The sequence below is a fragment of the Dasypus novemcinctus genome, chromosome 12 (assembly GCF_030445035.2).
Source record: "Dasypus novemcinctus isolate mDasNov1 chromosome 12, mDasNov1.1.hap2, whole genome shotgun sequence".
Classification (NCBI taxonomy): domain Eukaryota; kingdom Metazoa; phylum Chordata; class Mammalia; order Cingulata; family Dasypodidae; genus Dasypus; species Dasypus novemcinctus.
The window spans coordinates 47,031,202-47,050,825 of NC_080684.1; the positions used below are offsets into that span (position 1 = coordinate 47,031,202).

Genomic DNA, 19,624 nt, shown 5'->3' on the forward strand with positions numbered 1-19,624 from the left:
AACCTCCATGTCTCAGGAATTGGTCATTTTGAGTGCCGTCAAGCAGAGAACCTCCCACTACCCGCTTTGCTCTGTAACAGATTAGGTCTTTAGAGAAGGATATATAATCCTAGCATTCCGTAGCTGTGCACAAAGCAAATGTATATTAAACATAGTAACGCAAATATTGCTAATTAGTTTTCAATTCTTAGAATCAGCCTTTAGAAAGGCACAGGTTTAATTATGGTTGGGCATTGAAATGGGGAAAGGGTAGGTGATGGGTATTGGTACAAAGGCTGCCTTATAGGGTAGGCAATCAAACTATATTTAACTATGGGATATTCATGCATTAATTTGTTCATTCTTCATATAGATTTTTTAGGGGTAGTACCTTTTATGCAATAGGTACTGTATAGGTGTTTGGCAATACAATGGTGAACAAAGCAGACAAACTCCCTGTCTTTACTGAATTTACATTCTAGTTCAAGAGGCAGATATTACCTGTGAAGAACTAAAAATAATATAACTATCAAAAATTCAAAGGGGGAAGGGAAAGGAGGTTAGTATGTGTATGCTAAATCTTCATCTTTCATAAGAAGGAATCAACTCATAATTTCTAAACCCATACTGTCCAGTGGTGGAAATATTCTGTATCCATGGATATGATGGTGGAAATGTTTTGTATCTTTGTCTGTGTTGTCGAAGCAATGTCTGAGCCACATGTAACTGTTGAGAACTTGAAATGTGTCACATAGCTAATTTACCAAGCTTTCTAATTTTTATTTAAGGTTGAAGTGGGCGGGGAAGATGTAGAGGAAGTGGAAGCTATATAGCAATCCTTGTTATATCAAGAGCTAGTGGAATAAGGGTCTTGTTTTCTAGACATGGTACAGATGGAATTGGCTTCAATGTATTTTTAATCTGTTGCTAATTTACCAACTTGTTTCAAAGATTTTTTAAGGGAGGGAGGAAGAGATTGGGATAGAGAGCTGAAAGAGTCTTTCTCAAGAGTGAATATATAAAATGTGTCACCAGACATTGCATGTGGAGAGCCATGCCCCTATTCAGTTAGGGGTTCAAGCAGACTCAGAGCAGCTTTATTAAGCTACATTATGCAGGCGTGGGAATCCTTTTTACTGCATTCTAGAATATCCATTCTAGTATAGAAAGTAGCAACCACCAAGGAGCAACTATTAATCTGGATCACCTGCCCGTATGCTAGAGATGTAAATGAATGTGTCTTGGCTTTGCTTCACATTATACCAGAAGTATTAAGTTATGTTATGTTATGTTATGGTTAAATAAAATTGAAGGCAGAATTGCCATATTACAACTAGTCTGCTGTAACTATGGTGCCTGTATTTCTTATTTGCTATTTGGAAATGGGAATTCTTTGAGGGGAAAATCTATATATTAAACCTAAGATATTCTTCATAATAATTGGCTAATATCTAAAAGTTCAGTTTATGTTCTTAGAAATGAAATGGAAATAAGCCCTGCTCCAACCTCATCAAATAGAAACAAAGGGATATATGGGGGTGGGGTGAGCCAACACTGTTTCTACAGGTTTCACATGACTTTTCTTTCAAAAAGTACATGGAATGCATCCAAAACAAATAATGTTTTGTTAGATGAGAAGACCAAAAGGAAAATTGTTGAGAAAGGAGGATGGATGATCTTTCTTTAATGTCAAAACTGACATAAACACATTCCCCCCTCCCCTTTTGCTCAAGATAATTTTCTCAACAAGACGCAGATTGCTTCAGTCTTTGCCTATCACCCTTTGAAGCACTTTCCTTATTATGGGAGGGGGGGGGAGGGCTGGGTTTCCTTTGAGGATTTTTACAGCAGTGAAGGGGTCCTCCTTTAAATACTTTCACATGATGAGGGAATTCCGCTTTCAAAGTGCTGTCATCACTGTGGCTTCTTGGCTGTAAGACAATTTATTCTTGGGTGAAGGTCCTTCTTAGTTTGATTGTCATTAAGGACTTACCTTTCTGATGGATTCTTTCTCTTTAGAGCTTTGTTTTTTTCTGAGTGACCTAGCAGGGAACTCAGCATTGTCCTTTTTTACCTTACTGGTGAGGTTGGCCATGATTCTCTTTTGAAATATGTTCTATCACATGGGGTTATAGTCTTTAACATGGTTTCTCTTGTTGATCTCCACTAATCTAAGATGTGGGTGATAATGTAATACCTTAGTATCTAATATTTTTATACAGTGCAAAGGCATACTGTAAATTTTAGGGTAGTTTTGGACTGTCTTTTTTATAAAAGCATCTCTTCCATGTTTAAATAATGCCAGGGTAAACAACAAATAAACTATTCAACTGCCAACTGTTTTTCAGAACACATTAAAATCATTTGAGGACCTATATTCCATTGTATCTCATCTCACCTTACTCAATTCTATAAATATTTAATTTATGGAGACAAAATATACAACTGTATGGATTAATAGCTCATTCCAAGAATAATCCTCTCCCCCCTACCCCCCCCCCCCCCCCCGCCTTTTTAATCAATGGTATTGCCTAGGGATGAGTCTTTGTAGTAGTTTTAGATAAGTGAATAAAAAAATTATGGCCCAAACTAGTTTACATCATTTACATCATTACTCTTGAACTTTTCCTTAAATGTTTGGTCATCAGAAGGTGAGAGAATCAGCACTGTTTAAAATACAATCACTACCTGTTTCTACCTAGAGGCTCGTAAGTGCAGTAGTGCAACTAACTATCAACTAATCCAGACACGGCTCTAAACCCATTTCTTAAAACCTGGAACCTCTTTTCTGTGAGAGTGTTCAAATGAATGTTCTTGCAGCCTTTTATTGAGGAAGAAAGTGGAACCTAAGAAGAGAGTTCTTGACTGAAGTCAAAATACCCATATTCTAGTTTGATTCTAACACCTATCACCTGTCAGGTGACCTTGGCAAATAACTTGTCCTTCTGCTCCTTCCTTCCCTGCAACCCTAAAACAAGCAAACAAATAAAAAGCCACCAAAACAACAACAACAACAACAAAACCTGTAAAGTCAGGTGACCTAGATGATCTTCATGTTTTTACCAATAGATAAAGAGGCTATTTCTCTACCTGCATAGAGAGGTTTAATTATGGTGATTGTGTCAATATTGGATAATACAGTGAAAAAACTAGCCTTTTTTTTTAAGCTAGTGTATAAGTAAAAGTGATTGTATTCTTCTCTCTCCTGTGGGACTTCATGATGTTTTTATAATTGTCCATCCCACCTGCTTGTTAAGGGCTAATCTAAAATCAATTTAGTTACCATTGGAGCTGTGCCTTTGTTCTGGACACTGGTACATAGTAAGAATAACCAGATCAATGAATTCAACTCTGCCTTCATAGCCAGGAAGGAAAAGCATGAAAACAAAAAAAAATCACAAATTCGATGTGATAAGTAGGATTGTGAGAAGATGGTGGATTAGGAAGCTCCAGGACCAGTGTGATAAGTAGAATAAGGTAAATACATAAGAAATGCAGAGGTAACACAGAGGAGGAATATATATATATATATATATATATATATATATATATATATATATATATTTTTTTTTCCCTCTATAGCTATTTTGAATTCTAGAAAGAGTAAAATGTTGGGGAGGTGGGAGAATGAGACAGCATTTGGTAAGTTAGAAAAAAAAAAACACCTCCTAAATCTATTTACCTGTCTCCTACTGAATCAAATAATGTGCCCCCCCTAATATCAGTTGCCTTACACTGCAGTCAAATGAGTTGTGCTATGGAAGGTTAAAAAAGAAAGCACAGTAAGTTTTTTTCTTTTCATAGGTAAATGACTATTTTTCAGTGTTCTCCAGCATCACCATTAAACCTCTCATCACAGCAATTATCACTTCTTTCATTGGACAAAGGACATGTAAATGTGCCAAGTAATCATTATAAACCAAAAACTATAACCTAGACTATATTAAAATTCTTTTTAGCATTGAGAAATACGGAGAAACAAGTGTTTTTAGAAATGTTGCTGTGTCTCAGAATAATTCATTTTTGTGAAATATCTTATAGCCTAAAAGGTTAAAGTTTTCCTGGTGATTTGTAGCGTTCTTGGGCTCAAATCAAGGAATTGGAAAGTGTTTCAACTCCTTGTGTTAAATCTAGCACTGACTGTGAACGCTATACTGTCACATCATGGGGGACGGGGGAATGTGGGGGTGTTTCTTATAAAAGCTCTGCCCAACCTGATTTGTTTTGTTTGAAACTAGAAATCATATTGGTAGACTTTGCATTCTGTTTTCTTTCAGTAGTTATATTAACAAAAAAACACTGTATTTTTAAAGGGCTTCCTCCTTTCTGCAGGAATAAATTTGGCTTCTGTAAAAGAAAAATATTGCACCAGTAATTCAGCAGCATCACACCTTTTTCATCATTTTGGGTGTGCAGGCTTCAGTTCAGTAACTCCAGATATGTTTTCTGGAAACATGTAAAAAACATATCCATAAGTACTCGATATAAAACCTGGCTATCCATTCATAAGCATTTGTATAATCTTATGGTCCATTTACCACTGAGTTTCTTAAAATTGTGTGTATATTTAATAATTACTAGAATAATTGAAAATTGGAACAAAATGCTATTTGAGGGAAGGTGCTACTTAGAGATGCCTGAGGAATGCTGCTCCATGAATTTCACCTATGAAGTAGTCATATGTCTTGCCTATAACATAGACAGAAGGTATGTCTTCCAGATACCACATGTCCAGGGAAATTAGATTGAGATGAAGACAGCAGGATATTTATTTTTCATACTTTATAGTACAGTGATTAAGCACTCAAACTAAGTACTGAAAATACATGCTTCCTAAAGAGGTAAGCAAGGGATTGTTGAAAAGTTAACAATCAGACCCATTGGACTGTGTTTTGGAGAACATTATACTGGAAGACTCCAAAGTGCTTAAGGGCCATGCCCAGTTACTCTCGAGACAAGGGAAAAAGTGGGTGAGAGAGAGTTTTCTAAGTTCAGGGATGCTCTAGAAAATGATTAGATGGTCTAATAATGTCTCCTGAAGTATAAAACCCTAATATTAGTTTTATGAATCTGAGGAAAGGGTTATTCTTCAAAATAATCACACTTGAGAAATTCATTATTTTTCAGCTTTGACCTTTTTTCCCCAGGTTGAAAAAGTTAATCCTGAGTCATATATTAAGGATTTTCATTCTCTGCTTAGTATTTCTTTAAAATTACATTATAACCTAAGGCTATGTATCTCTCCTCTCTGTTTTGGTTCTTGTGGCTGTTCTGCCCCAGGTTGGCCTTCATTCCACGATGTGATCAGTTCCGAGGCAATCACATTCACAGATGACTTTTCCTACGGGATGCACAGGGTGGAAACAAGCTGCTCTCAGGTCAGTTAACCCCACCTGGAAACCCAACACGCGGCTCACCCTGCATTGCAGACACTTCCGGGACTCCTGGTTGTAATAAATGTAGCAAATAAAGCCAAGTGATCGATCACAAGAGGGATGGACAAAAACACTGAAGTCCATATAAAATCCTAATGGCATTACAGTCTTCAGGTGTTTAGCAAATCCAATTAAATGCCAGTAACTGGCTTCAGCACATTAAACAAAATCACTGATAGAAAAATCAACTTCAACGAATTTAGAATGTGGGGAATGGGCTATTCTTGGGGCATGTGAAGATTTGTATGTGGCCCTATAAAACCTGATAATTTAATGATCCCCCCCCCCCCCCCGCTGCAATTCTGGGCATCCACTGTTCAGTCATAGTGCATCTAGTAGCAGTGCTCCAAATACAGCTAGTGAAGACCCTGGAAATGGCTTTTCTTGAGCGGGTGTGCAGAGGGAGGTTGGAAAGAGGCTGTCAAAACGGAAGTTCAGTGGTAGGCTCTATGAAGATGAAGTAGAAATATGTGATTAATAAAGTAATTCCTTTTCTGCTTTTCCTAGTATATATAGACCTTTCCAAGGGTGTTCTAATTATAAAGTCTGAGTGTTGTAGCACTGAAATTCATTGGTACTATAGAGTATTTTGTTGGGGGATGTCTGTTGCACAAATCAAGGGTTAAAGGGTCAAATTCAGATAGGTATAGTATCACATGATTGGCACATTGTCCTCCCTTTGCATTCTTCCACCTGCCCTTTATCTGTTTATTTTTACTCTGCTTATCAGGCAAAGACTTTAGGGAGTAGGTGGCATATTTACTACCAAGTAGGGAGGGAGATTGGTTTGAACCTAACCATCAGTCCTGAGGAATCTCTTTTTCCTTTCTTTTTTTTTTTTTAAGTAAAGCAGGCAAGTTTATTCTCTTCCAAGTTTAAGAACTACTTTTCCCCTTGAAAAGCAGAATTCATGTTTTATCTAAATAACCTTTTCAGGTCACTCTTGTTTCTTAGAAATGAGTCTCTGAGCATGATGGTAGAGTTTTCTGATGGCTGGGCCTCTTCCCAGAGGTTCTAATTTAATTGATCCTGGGTGTGGCCTAAGGATGCTTAGCATTTTTAAAAAGCTCCCCTTGTTAATGCTCATAATAATTTATGAAGTAGGTGCTGCTATTCTCCCTCATTTGAGGAAACTGAGGCACAAAGAGATCAATTAACTTTTGTAAATTTATGTAGACTCTAAGTGGCAGAGCTGAGACTTGAATTCAAGCTCCGAAGTTCTTTTATGGTGTAGCTAGATACACTGCACCATTAAGAGTCCCATTAAATTGAAAAGATAAATCCCATGACTCCTCAGCATTTAGTTTAATACAATTCAGTTTTGAATTCAATTCAATTTTTATTTAATTTGCTTTCTTATAATTGTCACAAAAAGAAACTGAGATTCTCTATCTAGGAACCTAAAATATTTGACAGCCAAGGTGGTATAGCTCAGTGGTTGAGTGCCTGCTTTGCATGTGTGAGGTCCCAGGTTCAATCCACAGTCCCTCCTAAAATAAAATTAAAATTAAATAAATTAAATTAAATAAATAAAATAGATAACTGTGGGTAGGATGGTACATAGTAATTTGTAACTCAAGTACAACTTTACTAAACCTCTCTTAAGGCTAACAGCTATGTGTGTGTATTTAAGTTATCTTAAAAGCTGTTTGTATATCTCCTGCTCTCCTTTTTGCTCAGAACCTACTTTTGAATATCTAATCCTAGGAAAACCAAATTAAAAAGACATAAAAAATGAGGCATAATATATTAACTCCCCCTAAGGCCCTTCTCTGATTTCTTTGTTACTAATTCTTATAATTCATAGCAGGAATAAACCTCCTTTCTTTTTCACCAGCCGTAGAGATAGCATCTGTGGTAATCAAGAAGACACCATTATGAAAGGTGTCCTACAGTGACCAAAAAGAAATGAAACCCACAAACTATGCAAAATCAGGCAACATTCATAAACTATGTCAAGCTAAACCAAGCAACGTTTTGGTTAAATGCCCAGGTGACTGTTACTATTCTTTGGGTCCTTTCCTAATGGTTGTGTGAAGAACTAACACTGACCTATTCCTTTTTGACTTGTTTTCCCACCACCTTTTTTTTATACTTCTCATATTTAGAAAGTATTTTACAGTTTCTTAAATAAAGATCTTAAACTTAAAGAGAAAAGGGAGAGAAATTACCATTCTACTAAGGCATGTATGAAAATATATGTTTTGCGAAATAAGTTCTGTGCCAATTGTAGGAAATACTTGGGCTCCTGCCCTAAAAAATTGTATGTTTGCCAGCCTCTTCACCATTGGGGTGGAACAGGGGACATCTGTTACACAAGTACAATAACAGCTCACAAAATTAAAGTGTGGTGGGTGTCTTGCATTTCATTTTCTTTGTCTTTTAATTTGTATTTCACACATATTTTTTTTGTTGTTTTACTTTTTTTAGTTTTTCTTTTCCTTTTTCTCAAACATCCTTTTTACCTTGACTTGAAAAAAGTAACTGATTTAATGTTTCCTTACTAGAGCATCCATTTGTGCTTTACTTCCTAGTTTCTCATTCTTAGCACTATTTTTCCATTATCAATTTTTCTTTTCTCTCACATTCTTTCTGTCTATATAGACTCTTCCCCTTCTAGCAAACTTGTTCATCTTTTCTTTTAAGGTTTTTTTTTTTTAATTTGGTGATAAGAGGGTGTGGGAAACTTCTCTGATTTGTTTCTCCTCTTTCTAATATTCTTGTATTTTGAATTCATGTGGTTTGTCTTTCCTCTGGACTGAATTGCATTAATGTGGTTTGTGTTATGAAGAACCTATTAGATGCTTTTAGTATCTCATAGACATTCCCACTTGGTCATGCTATATGGACTGCTTTTTTCTTGTAGTGAGGTGGAGTGTCTAAACATGAAGTCCCTTTCACTGCCAACTTCAACAAGTGAACTAAACTTCCATGGATGGAACCAGTAGACTTGGCCTGTTTGCCTGGCAATATTTCATTGGTCTATCAGTCCCTAATACTTTGGATTCTTTTTTTTTTTTTTTTTCTTTCCTAAAGTTGTGGTGTAGACTGCACTGTTCAGTGAATTAAGGCCTCATATTTGGGTAGGAATTGTAAACACAGTGGATGCCAGTAACTTACCATTGTAGGTTTTCCGTGTATTCAGTGACTTCTTGGGTAATGCTTTAGTAAAATTTTGTTGAGAAAGTTAAGATTGGTACAGTCCTGTTGCCACTTTTCAGAGAAATATTGTAGTCAGATTCTTCTGAAGAATTGTTGTGTAAGAAACCTGGCATATTGGCTGATCTGTTAGTTAGCCAGAAAGCAGGCAAGGGTGATAGAGATTCTTCATTTCCTTCATTTTGATTGCTGCTTATAGAGGAAGTAGGTTACCATGTTACATTTCTGATTTCTATTGCACTCACATTTGTTTTCTTTTGCCATTCTATCTACTGAAGTGAGGAATGATAACCAAGCAATATCTTCTAAAGCGCTTCTTTATCTTAAATTTGCGCACTTTAGTGGGCACACGTCCTCCCTTGGCTGCAGCAATTTCCTGACAGTCTTCTGTTATAAAGAATTTTCCTTCATTTTACTTAATCTTTTTTTTTTAGCTAGTGATAAAATACATTGCTTTTATTACCACTGTGAATAGTTGTTTGCCAGCTTCTCCCTTATTCTCCAAGCCTAGTCTGTTAAGCAAGGTTTTTGTCAGGAGTTAAATGCGAAGGGGTAAAACTTGCTTGGTTTAAGCTGCAGTTCAAGTGAAGTTAAGTCCCTCCGGAAAATACTTGGGAAATTCTCCCCTCTTCAGATAAAAATTCTACATCTGGAGCAAATGGGGGACCAATATAAATTTTCATAATAATCTTTAAGGAAGCCATCTGATCCCTGAGTTTACCCAAGTTGGAGTCTATATATGACTGAGGGTATTACTGCTGAAGTGTATGGGAGAGTCCCTTAAATTTGTTTTAGATCATTATTAATTTGTTCTAAGTCAGCTAAATGAACAAAAAGGTAAATATCTACCAATACAAAGTATTTTTGAAAATTGAGAAGTTTTTGGTAAATCCCCAAACCTTATTAATCTTTTGCAGATGACAACTCATATATTGCTGGTGATTAAAGATACCCATGTGTTAGAATACGGCTTCAGACTCACAGCCCATCTCTCTTTTTCTTGATCTTTCAGTAAAATCATAAGGCTAAACTGGTGACTTCACAATCATTTCCTTGGCAAAAGATTAATATCACAAGCACAAAGGAAAAAAAAGCCCCTACTTACACACAAGTGTCTTCAATAACAGTGGGAGAAAACAGAATACTACTGGCAAAGTAAACTGCTTTTCTTCTTAAAACTGTAGTCTGCTTCCCTTCCTGCCCCATGTGCCCAAGTGTAAAAGCCCTGCTTTGAAAGTACTTCCACTTGTAGATCAAACATTTAAGAGAAAATGGCAATAATAAAGTTCAAAACATCCTAGGAATAGATAGGAGAAAACCTTCTAGGACAGTTAGAAATACATCATTGCATAAGTATGTAACTGCGTTGAATACACTAATTGTGTTTCTTATGCACACAATTGAGAATTGCAGTCAGGTTTTAAGAAATTATGTTAAATTTGATGCTCAATCACCATCTTTTCAGAGGGGTCCTTTCCCCAGGTCTCTGCAGATTCTTTAGTGCCAACTTTTCTGAGTGGGAAGCTAAGGTGATAAAGGATTCCTGTGGGGATTTTTAAATTTTCTTTTGGACCATTCTTTCATGCTTCTTCAGGTTGAGGACTAGAATATATTCAGTTACGATTTGCATTTTACTGTAAAAATAAAGCAATAACCATTTAAAGATAACTTGCAAAGTGCACACCAAAGATTCTGTCCTGAAATAAATCATTAACAGCAGGTTTCAGAAATTTCTTCATCGGGCAACCAGTTTGTTTCAGTTACAACCAGGTGTGCTGAGAGCTCCCAGCACATTGCCAGTTGGCTGGGGCTGGGGAGGCAGAGCTCGAAGGCGGCTAAAGAAACAATGCATCACTGACAGCTTCCATTCATCATCCTAGGCTTCGGCCAGGAGTAGAAGCTGGAAAGAATGGGCTCCATGTGCATTCCCCTCAGGGAGGAGCCGTTAGGGTTTATGCACTTTTAAAAGAAACCTGGTAATGGTCTTTTATGGGAAACTGGGTGTACTTGAGAGGAAGCACAAATGGCACTGTGTGGTTCGTATTCCCTTAGATAAATGGCCTTGCAGATTTGCAGGCAATGGGATGGGCATGTATGTGGTGGCAAAGATATAAATTAACACCTTTCTGTGCTTTGAAATGTTGATCCTCCCTCAATAATCTAAGCCTGGTGTGAATCTTCCAAAACACTTTACAGCAGGCATAATGAAGCCCTCACTATCATTTTTAGGTGCCCACATCTTTTCTAGGGGTTTCCTTACCCATCTTCCACCCATATATTTCTCTTACTCCCTCACCTTTTTCTTTTGCCTGGACTTAAGGGCACCTTTACAGTCAGCCTTTTCTTTTGTTTTTAACAAGAATGCTAGTTCCAAGTTAGCAAATGAAGCTACAGACCAAAAACCAACTCAATTCAACAGATTAAATTACTGTAATTTGGATTTTTAAAAAGTTATTTGGGAAATGAAGACCATATAAATTACAGGGACACCTCATTTTATTGTGCTTCTTAGATACTGTGTTTTTTACAAATTCAAGGTTTGTGGCAACCCTGCATAGAACAAATCTGTTGGCACTTTTTTCCCAACAGCATGTGCTCTGTGTCACATTTTAATTAAGGTGTGTACATTGTGTGTGTATATATATGTGTGTGTGTGTATATGCATTGGGAAACAAAAAAATCCACGACTCACTTTATTGCAATATTAATACTTTATTGCAGTGATCTTGAACCAAACCTGCAATATCTCTGAGGTACACCTGTAGTCCTACATGGCTTCAAGTATATCCTTATATGCTTTAGTTTTGGAGAAATGTAGATAGAACTGTGTTCTAAATATGTGCCAGAGATAAGTAATAAAGGCAATATCATTTATTCTGCCCAGATAGCTGTATTCTTTTGTGAGTTCTTGGTTTCTTTTTTTTTAAAAAACTATCTGAGGCTTTTATGTGAAAACTTCACCTCTCAGATGCCAAATGATCAAAGTGCCGGAGCTGCATGTGAGATCAATAATTGCGCACATATACTGGTCACCAAGAGCACTAGTTCCTGTTGGCCTACACACTGACTGTTTTGGCAGGCAGAAATGGGTGTTTTCCTGTGTCCATTGGGTAAGCATATGTATTTTTTACTGGTGCATCCTAGCTGCTGATGCCTGAAAATTTGGCCTCAATTGTTTATAGAAAGGAAAAGCAATCTGAGCTGTCAGCCTTGATATTACCTAAACCCGCATAGAATGTGGTAAAATAATGCTAGATTTGTTTTTTAGGCCTGTTTCATATTTTCCAGGCAATAGATCAAATCAGTTCAGGGTTCATTTTTAGTTCTTTAATAAGCTGACACAGTATGTTGGCAGTAAAATAAGAATGTACTTTTTAACATGGAAGTGCCATATAGTCAGCTGCTATTTGTGCTATTTATGAATAACTAGGGAACCTTTGAGAATTGAGTTTAACATTTTCAATGGGGAAACTAAGATTCCAGTTCTTCCCATTGTAGTGGGCACTCTTACTCCTTCTGCATCATCTCCATTTTATATCTTATTCCCTTGTTAATACTTACTCTCTTCCCCTACAATTTATAAGAGTTTTATATACTAAACCAGCACAGTGATAATGAATAAATCATAGTCTTTTCTCTCTTAGTTTTCCCTAAATCTTGACTCTTCCTTCTACCTGGAATGTTCTCTTCTTGATATCTATTTCCTCACTTCCTTCAGGCCCTTATTCCATAGTTGCCCCAGTGAGACCTCCCCTGGCTATACTGTAGGTGAGCCCCAGTCCCACAGTTCATATTACCTTCCTCTCTTTTTTTTCCTTAGCATTTATTTCTACTTAGCTTACTGTAAATGCTTGTGTATTATCTGTCTCTCCCACTAGAATGTAAGCTCTTTGAGGCCAGGGATTGTTATCAGTATCTCCATAGTATTATGACAATGACTGGCTTGTAACAACAGGCTCTCTATAAATCTTTGTTAAGCGAAAGACTGGAAGTCGTTTACCCAGGCTTTGGTTTCTTTGTTACTTGACAAATTATGTGTTTTCCCAGCCTGTTTGGATGTGGTACACTAAATTCTCCATGTCCTTCACCACTGTTCCTGCTGAGAGATGGTAATTGTGACAGTGTTGTCATCTCCTGGAGCTGTACCCAATCTCAGAGTGGTTAGTGAGGACTTTATTCAGTGAGCCAGCCTTTTTTGGAAGCTTTCTCTAGGCTGGATTTCTCCAAAATACCCCCTAACCATTCCTCCTTCTGCATCTTTCTGGACTCTAGGCCTCTTCTCTTCATGTGACTCACTTTATTGCAATATTAATACTTTATTGCAGTGGTCTGGAACTGAACCTGCAATATCTCTGAGGTAGCATGGAGCTTAGCTAAACAGCTTATTCCCTCTTTGCATATTATAGTTCATTTGGGTAAGGAAGCGAGCATGGCACTCCACCTATTGGAAGACAGAAAAAATGATTGTGTGGGCTAGAGACTTTTCCAGTTGCTACACTTGCAGCCCTGGTGACTGTGACATAAATCTGTTGAGCCTTGCCATTGCTTTGCCGGGGTCCAAGAACATCCAGTGCTTGTCTGATGTTAAGTTTTACTGCCCATGAAAGCAAACATCACCTCCGTCATGGCCAGTTAAGCAGTATCTTTTACAGTGGACTTCTGCATATCTGAAACCCACCCATCCAAAGCCAAAAGTAATGCAAATAATGCCAGGGGGGAGAAATTTTATTCTGCCATGTTTCTTATAAGGGAAGATCAAGGGTCAACTCTATTCATAAAATTACTGCAGCCATTTTTCAGCTGGCTGAGAAACTTCACAGATTAAAAAAAAAAAAATACAGTGGCTCCTAAATGATATCTGATATGCACAACTCTAGTGTTTTTTATTCTCAGCATGTGGTGCAAAGCCTGCCAGAAACCATCCTTGCAGCTATTGACAGGCGGATTAGAAATCATCCACGATGGTTTCCATCATTTCTCTATAAGCTGGTCATCCATTTAAACTGCTTAATGTGAATTTCTCTCAAAGCCTGCTTTGTGCATGCTTTCCCCTTACGTTTCTCTCTTCTCTTTCAGTGTGGTGCTCACCTGGGGCACATTTTTGATGACGGACCTCGTCCAACCGGCAAAAGATACTGCATAAATTCGGCCTCCTTGTCTTTCACACCTGCAGATAGCAGCCTTGCCGAAGAAGGTTGTGGGGTCGGCGGCCCATCTCAGGCAGACAAAACTGAGCAGTAGGGTGGAGAGGAAAGGAAACAAAGTGTTCTTAATGCACAGCTATTAAAAATAAGTCAAAATTATCTATCTCAATAGATATATTTTTTCAAAAAAATACAAAGGCAGTTTTATGCTAGTGGTATTTTTTCTTCTTTTGCTTAAGCAGAGGCCCGGCTGCCAATGTATTTTGCTATTGACTAGATCCAGGACTGTTTCTATAAAGCTTTTGTGAATGGAGATCACTTTGTGAAACTTCTTCACAAGCCACTTAAGCACCGTTTGGCATTATTTACTTCAAATCACCTTGCTGCTTTTGAGGCTGTTCTCCCTCGTTTAAGAGACAGAGTCCTTGGTCTTCAAGCGTGAAAATAGAGATCTCCTATGCAATGTAGAGACCAGAGCTCCAGAATGCATGAGACCTGTGAGACACATGGCCTTGAGGCCTCACATTAGATCTACCTAAGATAAGGATAAAGTGATACAAGGCTTCTCAGCTTTGTGGAAAGTTTGAGCTAAGGTCCTTTAGTCTCACTGAAAGGGTGTGAAGGTCTAAAGTCTTTCCTTATGTTAAATTGTTGCCAGATCTGAGGGGCATGCTGAGTGCTGTGGCAAAGAAGTAAACATTACCTCACGGTTAGGTCTTTATTTTATTATATTTTATTTTCCATTGAAAATATCGGAATGTAAGACAACTGTAAATGTTGAGCCCATTTTGTCCAAAGTTCACAAAGAAGAACACCTGCCATTGCCTTTTTGTAAGTCCATCCCTCCACACCTAATGCCAGCTGCAGCTGGAAGGGCATTTTGGCAAATTCCACTGCGTAAGATAAAATATTAGGGGCAAGACACTTCCTCAAGGTAGTAGAAATAAGAGAAAGCAACAAAGACCAAGGAGGAAGTCCTGGTACTGAAAATGCCAGCACTGGGCAGAAAAGCTGGTAAGATACTGCAAGTAACAAGCAGAGTTCTTATGCACAGAGCTTCCGGTGCCCTCTGGAAAGACGTTGGGGATTAAAATAGAAATAGCCAGGAGCTCAAAATCCCACCCTTAATCTGCTGTGTAACAAGGGACAAGCCATTTAGCCTTTCTGTGCCTATTTCACCATGTATAAAATGGGACTCATATTTGTAAAATGTTTGACACTCTCAGGGCAAAATTACTATATTGCTATACGATTAAGATCAGTGCTGTAAAGTTAAACTGATCTGGTTTTAATTGCCTCAAAGGCTGCATGAAGCCTAGACATTTGAAATAAAAAGAGCAGAGAGGAGGTTGACTTAGCTGATTGGTATGGAAACAGTTGGGCCATGAGCCAGAAATTTTTCTTTGTAGCAGTATGGCTGGTTTTATTCTGAGAATATCTGCTCAGTTGCTTAATAACATGTAGTCTGGTAGAATGAATGTCATTGTGCACAGTAAGGTTTTTACAGGTATGAACCATGGTGGCATTGCTGTAGCCAGGTGTGTAGGGATGGTTTGTGACTGATATATTGTGTTTGCAGCCTTGAATGCTAATCCTGAAATGTCGTTTTCTAAAGTATTGTTTTTGTAAGCCTTTGAAAGCTATGAACACTGACTCCTTTCCTTTTGAACACTAAGACAAAAATAAGAGAGACACTTGCCTGTTCTAAAGAATAAAATGAGAAATTAAACTGAAAAGTTGTGACAAATCAAAATGTCACTGTGACCATGTCCATATTCATGTCCGCATTCTCCCATGTCTGTAAGCACCTACCAGTTAAGTCCTGGCAGTCTCCTGGTGACTCTTCATTGTTCTTATGCTCCAACTTTACAATTCGAGATAAATACAAATTCTTCCTCTTTCAGCTCCTAGGTGTTTCTCCTCAGGCTGTAGGACCAGTCTGGAATTCGCAGGTTACACTCTCCTCTAGAAGTGAGATGCAAAATTTAAGACCAGACTAAGGTAATTGCGGCCTCAGAATCCAGACCATCCTAAAAGCCTTTCCGGACCTGCACAGGCACACAAAGGGAGCCCCAACATTTCCTAGCAACCCAAAGTTCCTCATGTGGGGATGGCTAAAGCAGTGGGTCTTCAGGGCACTGCTGCCACAGTCTGCAGTCAGGGACCCACTTCTCACACACGTCTAGCTATGCTTGGCACCCTTCCCTTCCCTGTATGGGGATAGACAAGAAAGACAAATGAGGGGCTTTTTTCCTTTCCCCAGACAGCCTGGATTGTCATTGTTCCTTTATTCTTATTTTAGGGCTTAGTATTTTCCTCAAAAAAACTGCTTTTCTAATCTTTAGTCTTTGTTTCAAGGAAAGACAGTTTTTCTTCCACCACATTTTCCAAGCATCAACTTTAAGAAAAATGCAGCATCCATTGAAAAAAAAAGTAAAGTATATGCATGTGGTTTAATTCCAGATTGCTTTTGGGTTTAAGTGGTATCAAATTTCAGTATATTTCTGTCTTATGTTAAAGAAATATATTACTAAAACATCAGTGAGCAATAATGTCAGCTGTCGAGCACTAGATTTATTTTTGCAGGATATGGAGGGCAATGAACTGAGTCAATATGGTGAGGTGTATGTGATCTGTGGGAGTTATACCATTTAATGTAGGAAATTCACGGGACTTTCCCTCTCTGCAATCCAACCCTGTACAAGGCAAGATAGAGTCCTTATTGTACCATCAAAGGGTGCAGTATTCTGCTGGTGTTCAATACATACATAATACAGTTATGCAGAAAAGCAAGCAGGAGTATATATAGATTAGAAAACATTTTCACTTTTTTTTACTTCTTAGATGCTCTTAAATTCATAATGCAAATAAGGTAGTAATTTGAAAGCCTCTTCATATTAATTGTATTTAAAATGCCTTGCTTTAAATATGAAAACTGATGAAAAGGATTATCATTTGTTTTGAAAGTCAAATATTATTTTTGCCTTAGATAGCTTTGTCCTGTTTTCTCCAAACAATTCAAAAGTTTTGAAAAATAACGTGAACTTTTCATTAAAAACCTTTTTCCTATGTTTATTGTATACAGAAATTATGCAATAAAATTTTCTTTATAAAAATGTTTTCTTTTTTGATTCCTAAAGAATCCTCTTATTTTCAGAAGAGCTACGTGGATTGTCCCCTGGAGTTTGCTCTAGACTGCTCTGTTTACCTCCTTATCCAGCTGACATGTCTGTCATTTGTACAGAGGGTGTCTTGCCCTTTTATATGATGTGCCCTTTGGAAGTAGGAGCTCTGACAGGTAGGGTGAGGTCCAACTCTTCTTCCCCTGGGCCCTGGGAAAGACCTTCAGGGATCTGAAAGATTGAAGAGAAAGGAAGCATTTACAGAATTCTTCAACCTTTACCTCACCTCAGCAAAATCTTCAGCAACTTATGTATGCTTTTGTGCTTAAAATAGGTCTCTGGGGGAGTTCCAGCATGATAACTCTGTGGATAAAATGCGGGAATGATACCATGCAGATACCTAGACTTCAGTTTAAAAATTTGATGGGAAACTTACACTGTAGTCAAGATTTGGTCTCTAGGGAAACATGTTAAGAGTTTCCCAGGGAAGCAGACTTGGCCCAATGGATAGTGCATCGGCCTACCACATGGGAGGTCCATGGTTCAAACCCCAGGCGTCCTTGACCGTGTGGAGCTGGCCCATGCGCAGTGCTGATGCGCACAAGGAGTGCTCTGCTACGCAGGGGTGACCCTCGCGTAGGGGAGTCCCACGAGCAAGGAGTGCCCCCCATAAGGAGAGCCGCCCAGTGCGAAAGAAAGTGCAGCCTGCCCAAGAATTGCACCGCATACATGGAGAGCCGACACAACAAGATGACGCGACGAAAAGAAACATAGATTCCCAGTGCTGCTGATAAGGATAGATGCAGTCACAGAAGAACACCCAGCGAATGGACACAGAGAGCAGACAACTGGTGGGGGGCGCGGAGGGGAGAGAAATTTTAAAAATCTAAAAAAAAAAAAAGTTACCCATTGCTCCCACATGAAATCACTTTTAAAAGTCATCTATAAAAAATTTTATGTATAGTATTTGTTGAGATATTTTATTTTTCTTTGTTTTGGTTTGTTTTGTTGATTTGCCTATTTTGGGGAGGAGAAGTAGGGTGAAGACAACTTTTGTTTTTCAGCTAATTATTTTATGTTGTATTCCTAGAATCCTAAAATTTGCAGGCCAGCAGTTCCATATAGTGTACCTTATAATAGTGCCTCTCAAAGTGTGAGTGCTAGACTGCAACGTTGGCATCACCTGGGAATGTATTAGAAACAGCTAGTTTTCAGACCCCATCCCAGACTTACTGAGTCAGAAATTCGAGGTGGAGGGGCCAGTGGATCAGCAATCTGTGATTTAACAAGCTTCCATGTGAAATTGATATACCTTCAAGTTTGAGAACCATAGTCTTGGAACTTTTAGTGAGAAAATTTATGTTTAATTTTAAAAGCACTTCTCTCTGACCCTCAAAAAATGGCTTGTTTTGTCATCACTGGTATTCTTTCTATGGGAATAGGTCACTGTTCCCAAAGCATCATGTCTTTCAACTATTCTTGTTCTTCATTATCCATTTATCTCATTTTGGAGAACTGGCCTGTCCTCATCAACTGGCACCTCTCAAATCCTATTTGCATTTCTTGGTTGAACCCGAGCTTTGCAGGGGTGCTCACCAATGCCTTCTAGAACTGCAGAAAGTCCATGGCAACTCCAAGAACTAGAGAACATCTCAGTGCCTGTAGTTTACATACAGTCTTCCCCATCTCTTATATTTCACTGGACCTGGACCTGTCATGTTTTTTTAAACTTTCAAGAGATTTCTAAAAGGTACCATGTACACAAATCATGACTTAGTTTTTGGTCTGTTCTTGGGATAGACTTCCAAACACCCCTTACCAATCAGAGTTCATTGTGCATTGCACAACTGATCGAAATTTCATCAGTTTGATGTGGGTCCTGAAAAATGCCACTTGTATGAAAAAATATTCTGACAAGAACTCCTTCCATCCACTTTCTCTCAGAGGGTAGCCTGGTTCTGGACCAATCTTGAGAGGGATGGGCCTGAAGATGACTTCTATAAACCACAGAAGCACATTTGAAAATCTGTCATTTGAGTAAGGGACTTATTATGGAACCATTATGGGATAAGGCCACAGTGACCAAGATTGGGGAACCAAGTCAAATCCTCAGACCCACATGAGATTTCCCCAGTTTTTAGGTTTGTTATGGAATACACTAACTTCTTAGCTTGTAGATGCTGGGAAACCTCAATCCCCCACCCTCGACCCCACCCTGTGGTGTCCACCATCGCTGCTACTCCCAACAAACACATATGTGACTTCTTCCTTTTGTAGAGGGCCAATTAAGGATTGTACGTCTTGATATTTCTACACTTTGGTACTAAAGTTTACTTTTTTCCTGTCTCAAGGGCTAATGTTAATACTCTCAATGATTTCTAAGTACCACAGGAAAAAAATAAGCCACATTCTCTATGTACATGGAAAAAAATGAAGAACAGAGGTGATGCCAAGGATGCATTTTACCAAAATAATCAGTTTTTGGCCTAACTGATCCAGTTAATCTTTCTTCATCTTTGAATGATGTAGAGCCCCGGGGTGCGAGGGCTGGACTGTGAGAGAGTGTTCTTACCCATGTCACTAAGTCAGGCTTTGCAAGCAGAGTGGGAAGGAAGGGGACAAATTCCTGAGATCTCTAACCACACCCGGAGCAGGTCTGCAGGACATATGATGGACCTATCCCAGGAACTGATGGAATAAAGAGGTTTGTTTCTGTTTGATTACAATTCTTGACAGATTGATAACTGCAAAGGCTTTCAAAGTTGGGGTTTTGCCTCCCCCTTCT

General features: G+C 38.3%; 1 protein-coding gene across 2 annotated transcripts in view; it reads left to right on the top strand.

Annotated features, from left to right (window-relative positions):
• The window catches only part of MSRB3 (methionine sulfoxide reductase B3), a 221,833-nt gene extending 205,000 nt beyond the window's left edge, over positions 1–16,833 (top strand). For both annotated transcript variants that reach the window (XM_004449537.4, XM_004449541.5), the window contains exons 6-7: positions 5,260–5,357; positions 13,650–16,833. In XM_004449537.4, the coding sequence (XP_004449594.3) occupies positions 5,260–5,357; positions 13,650–13,814 (263 nt within the window). In that variant the 3' untranslated portion in view covers positions 13,815–16,833. The remainder of the gene's footprint in view (positions 1–5,259; positions 5,358–13,649) is intronic.
• The last annotated feature ends 2,791 nt before the right edge of the window (positions 16,834–19,624 follow it).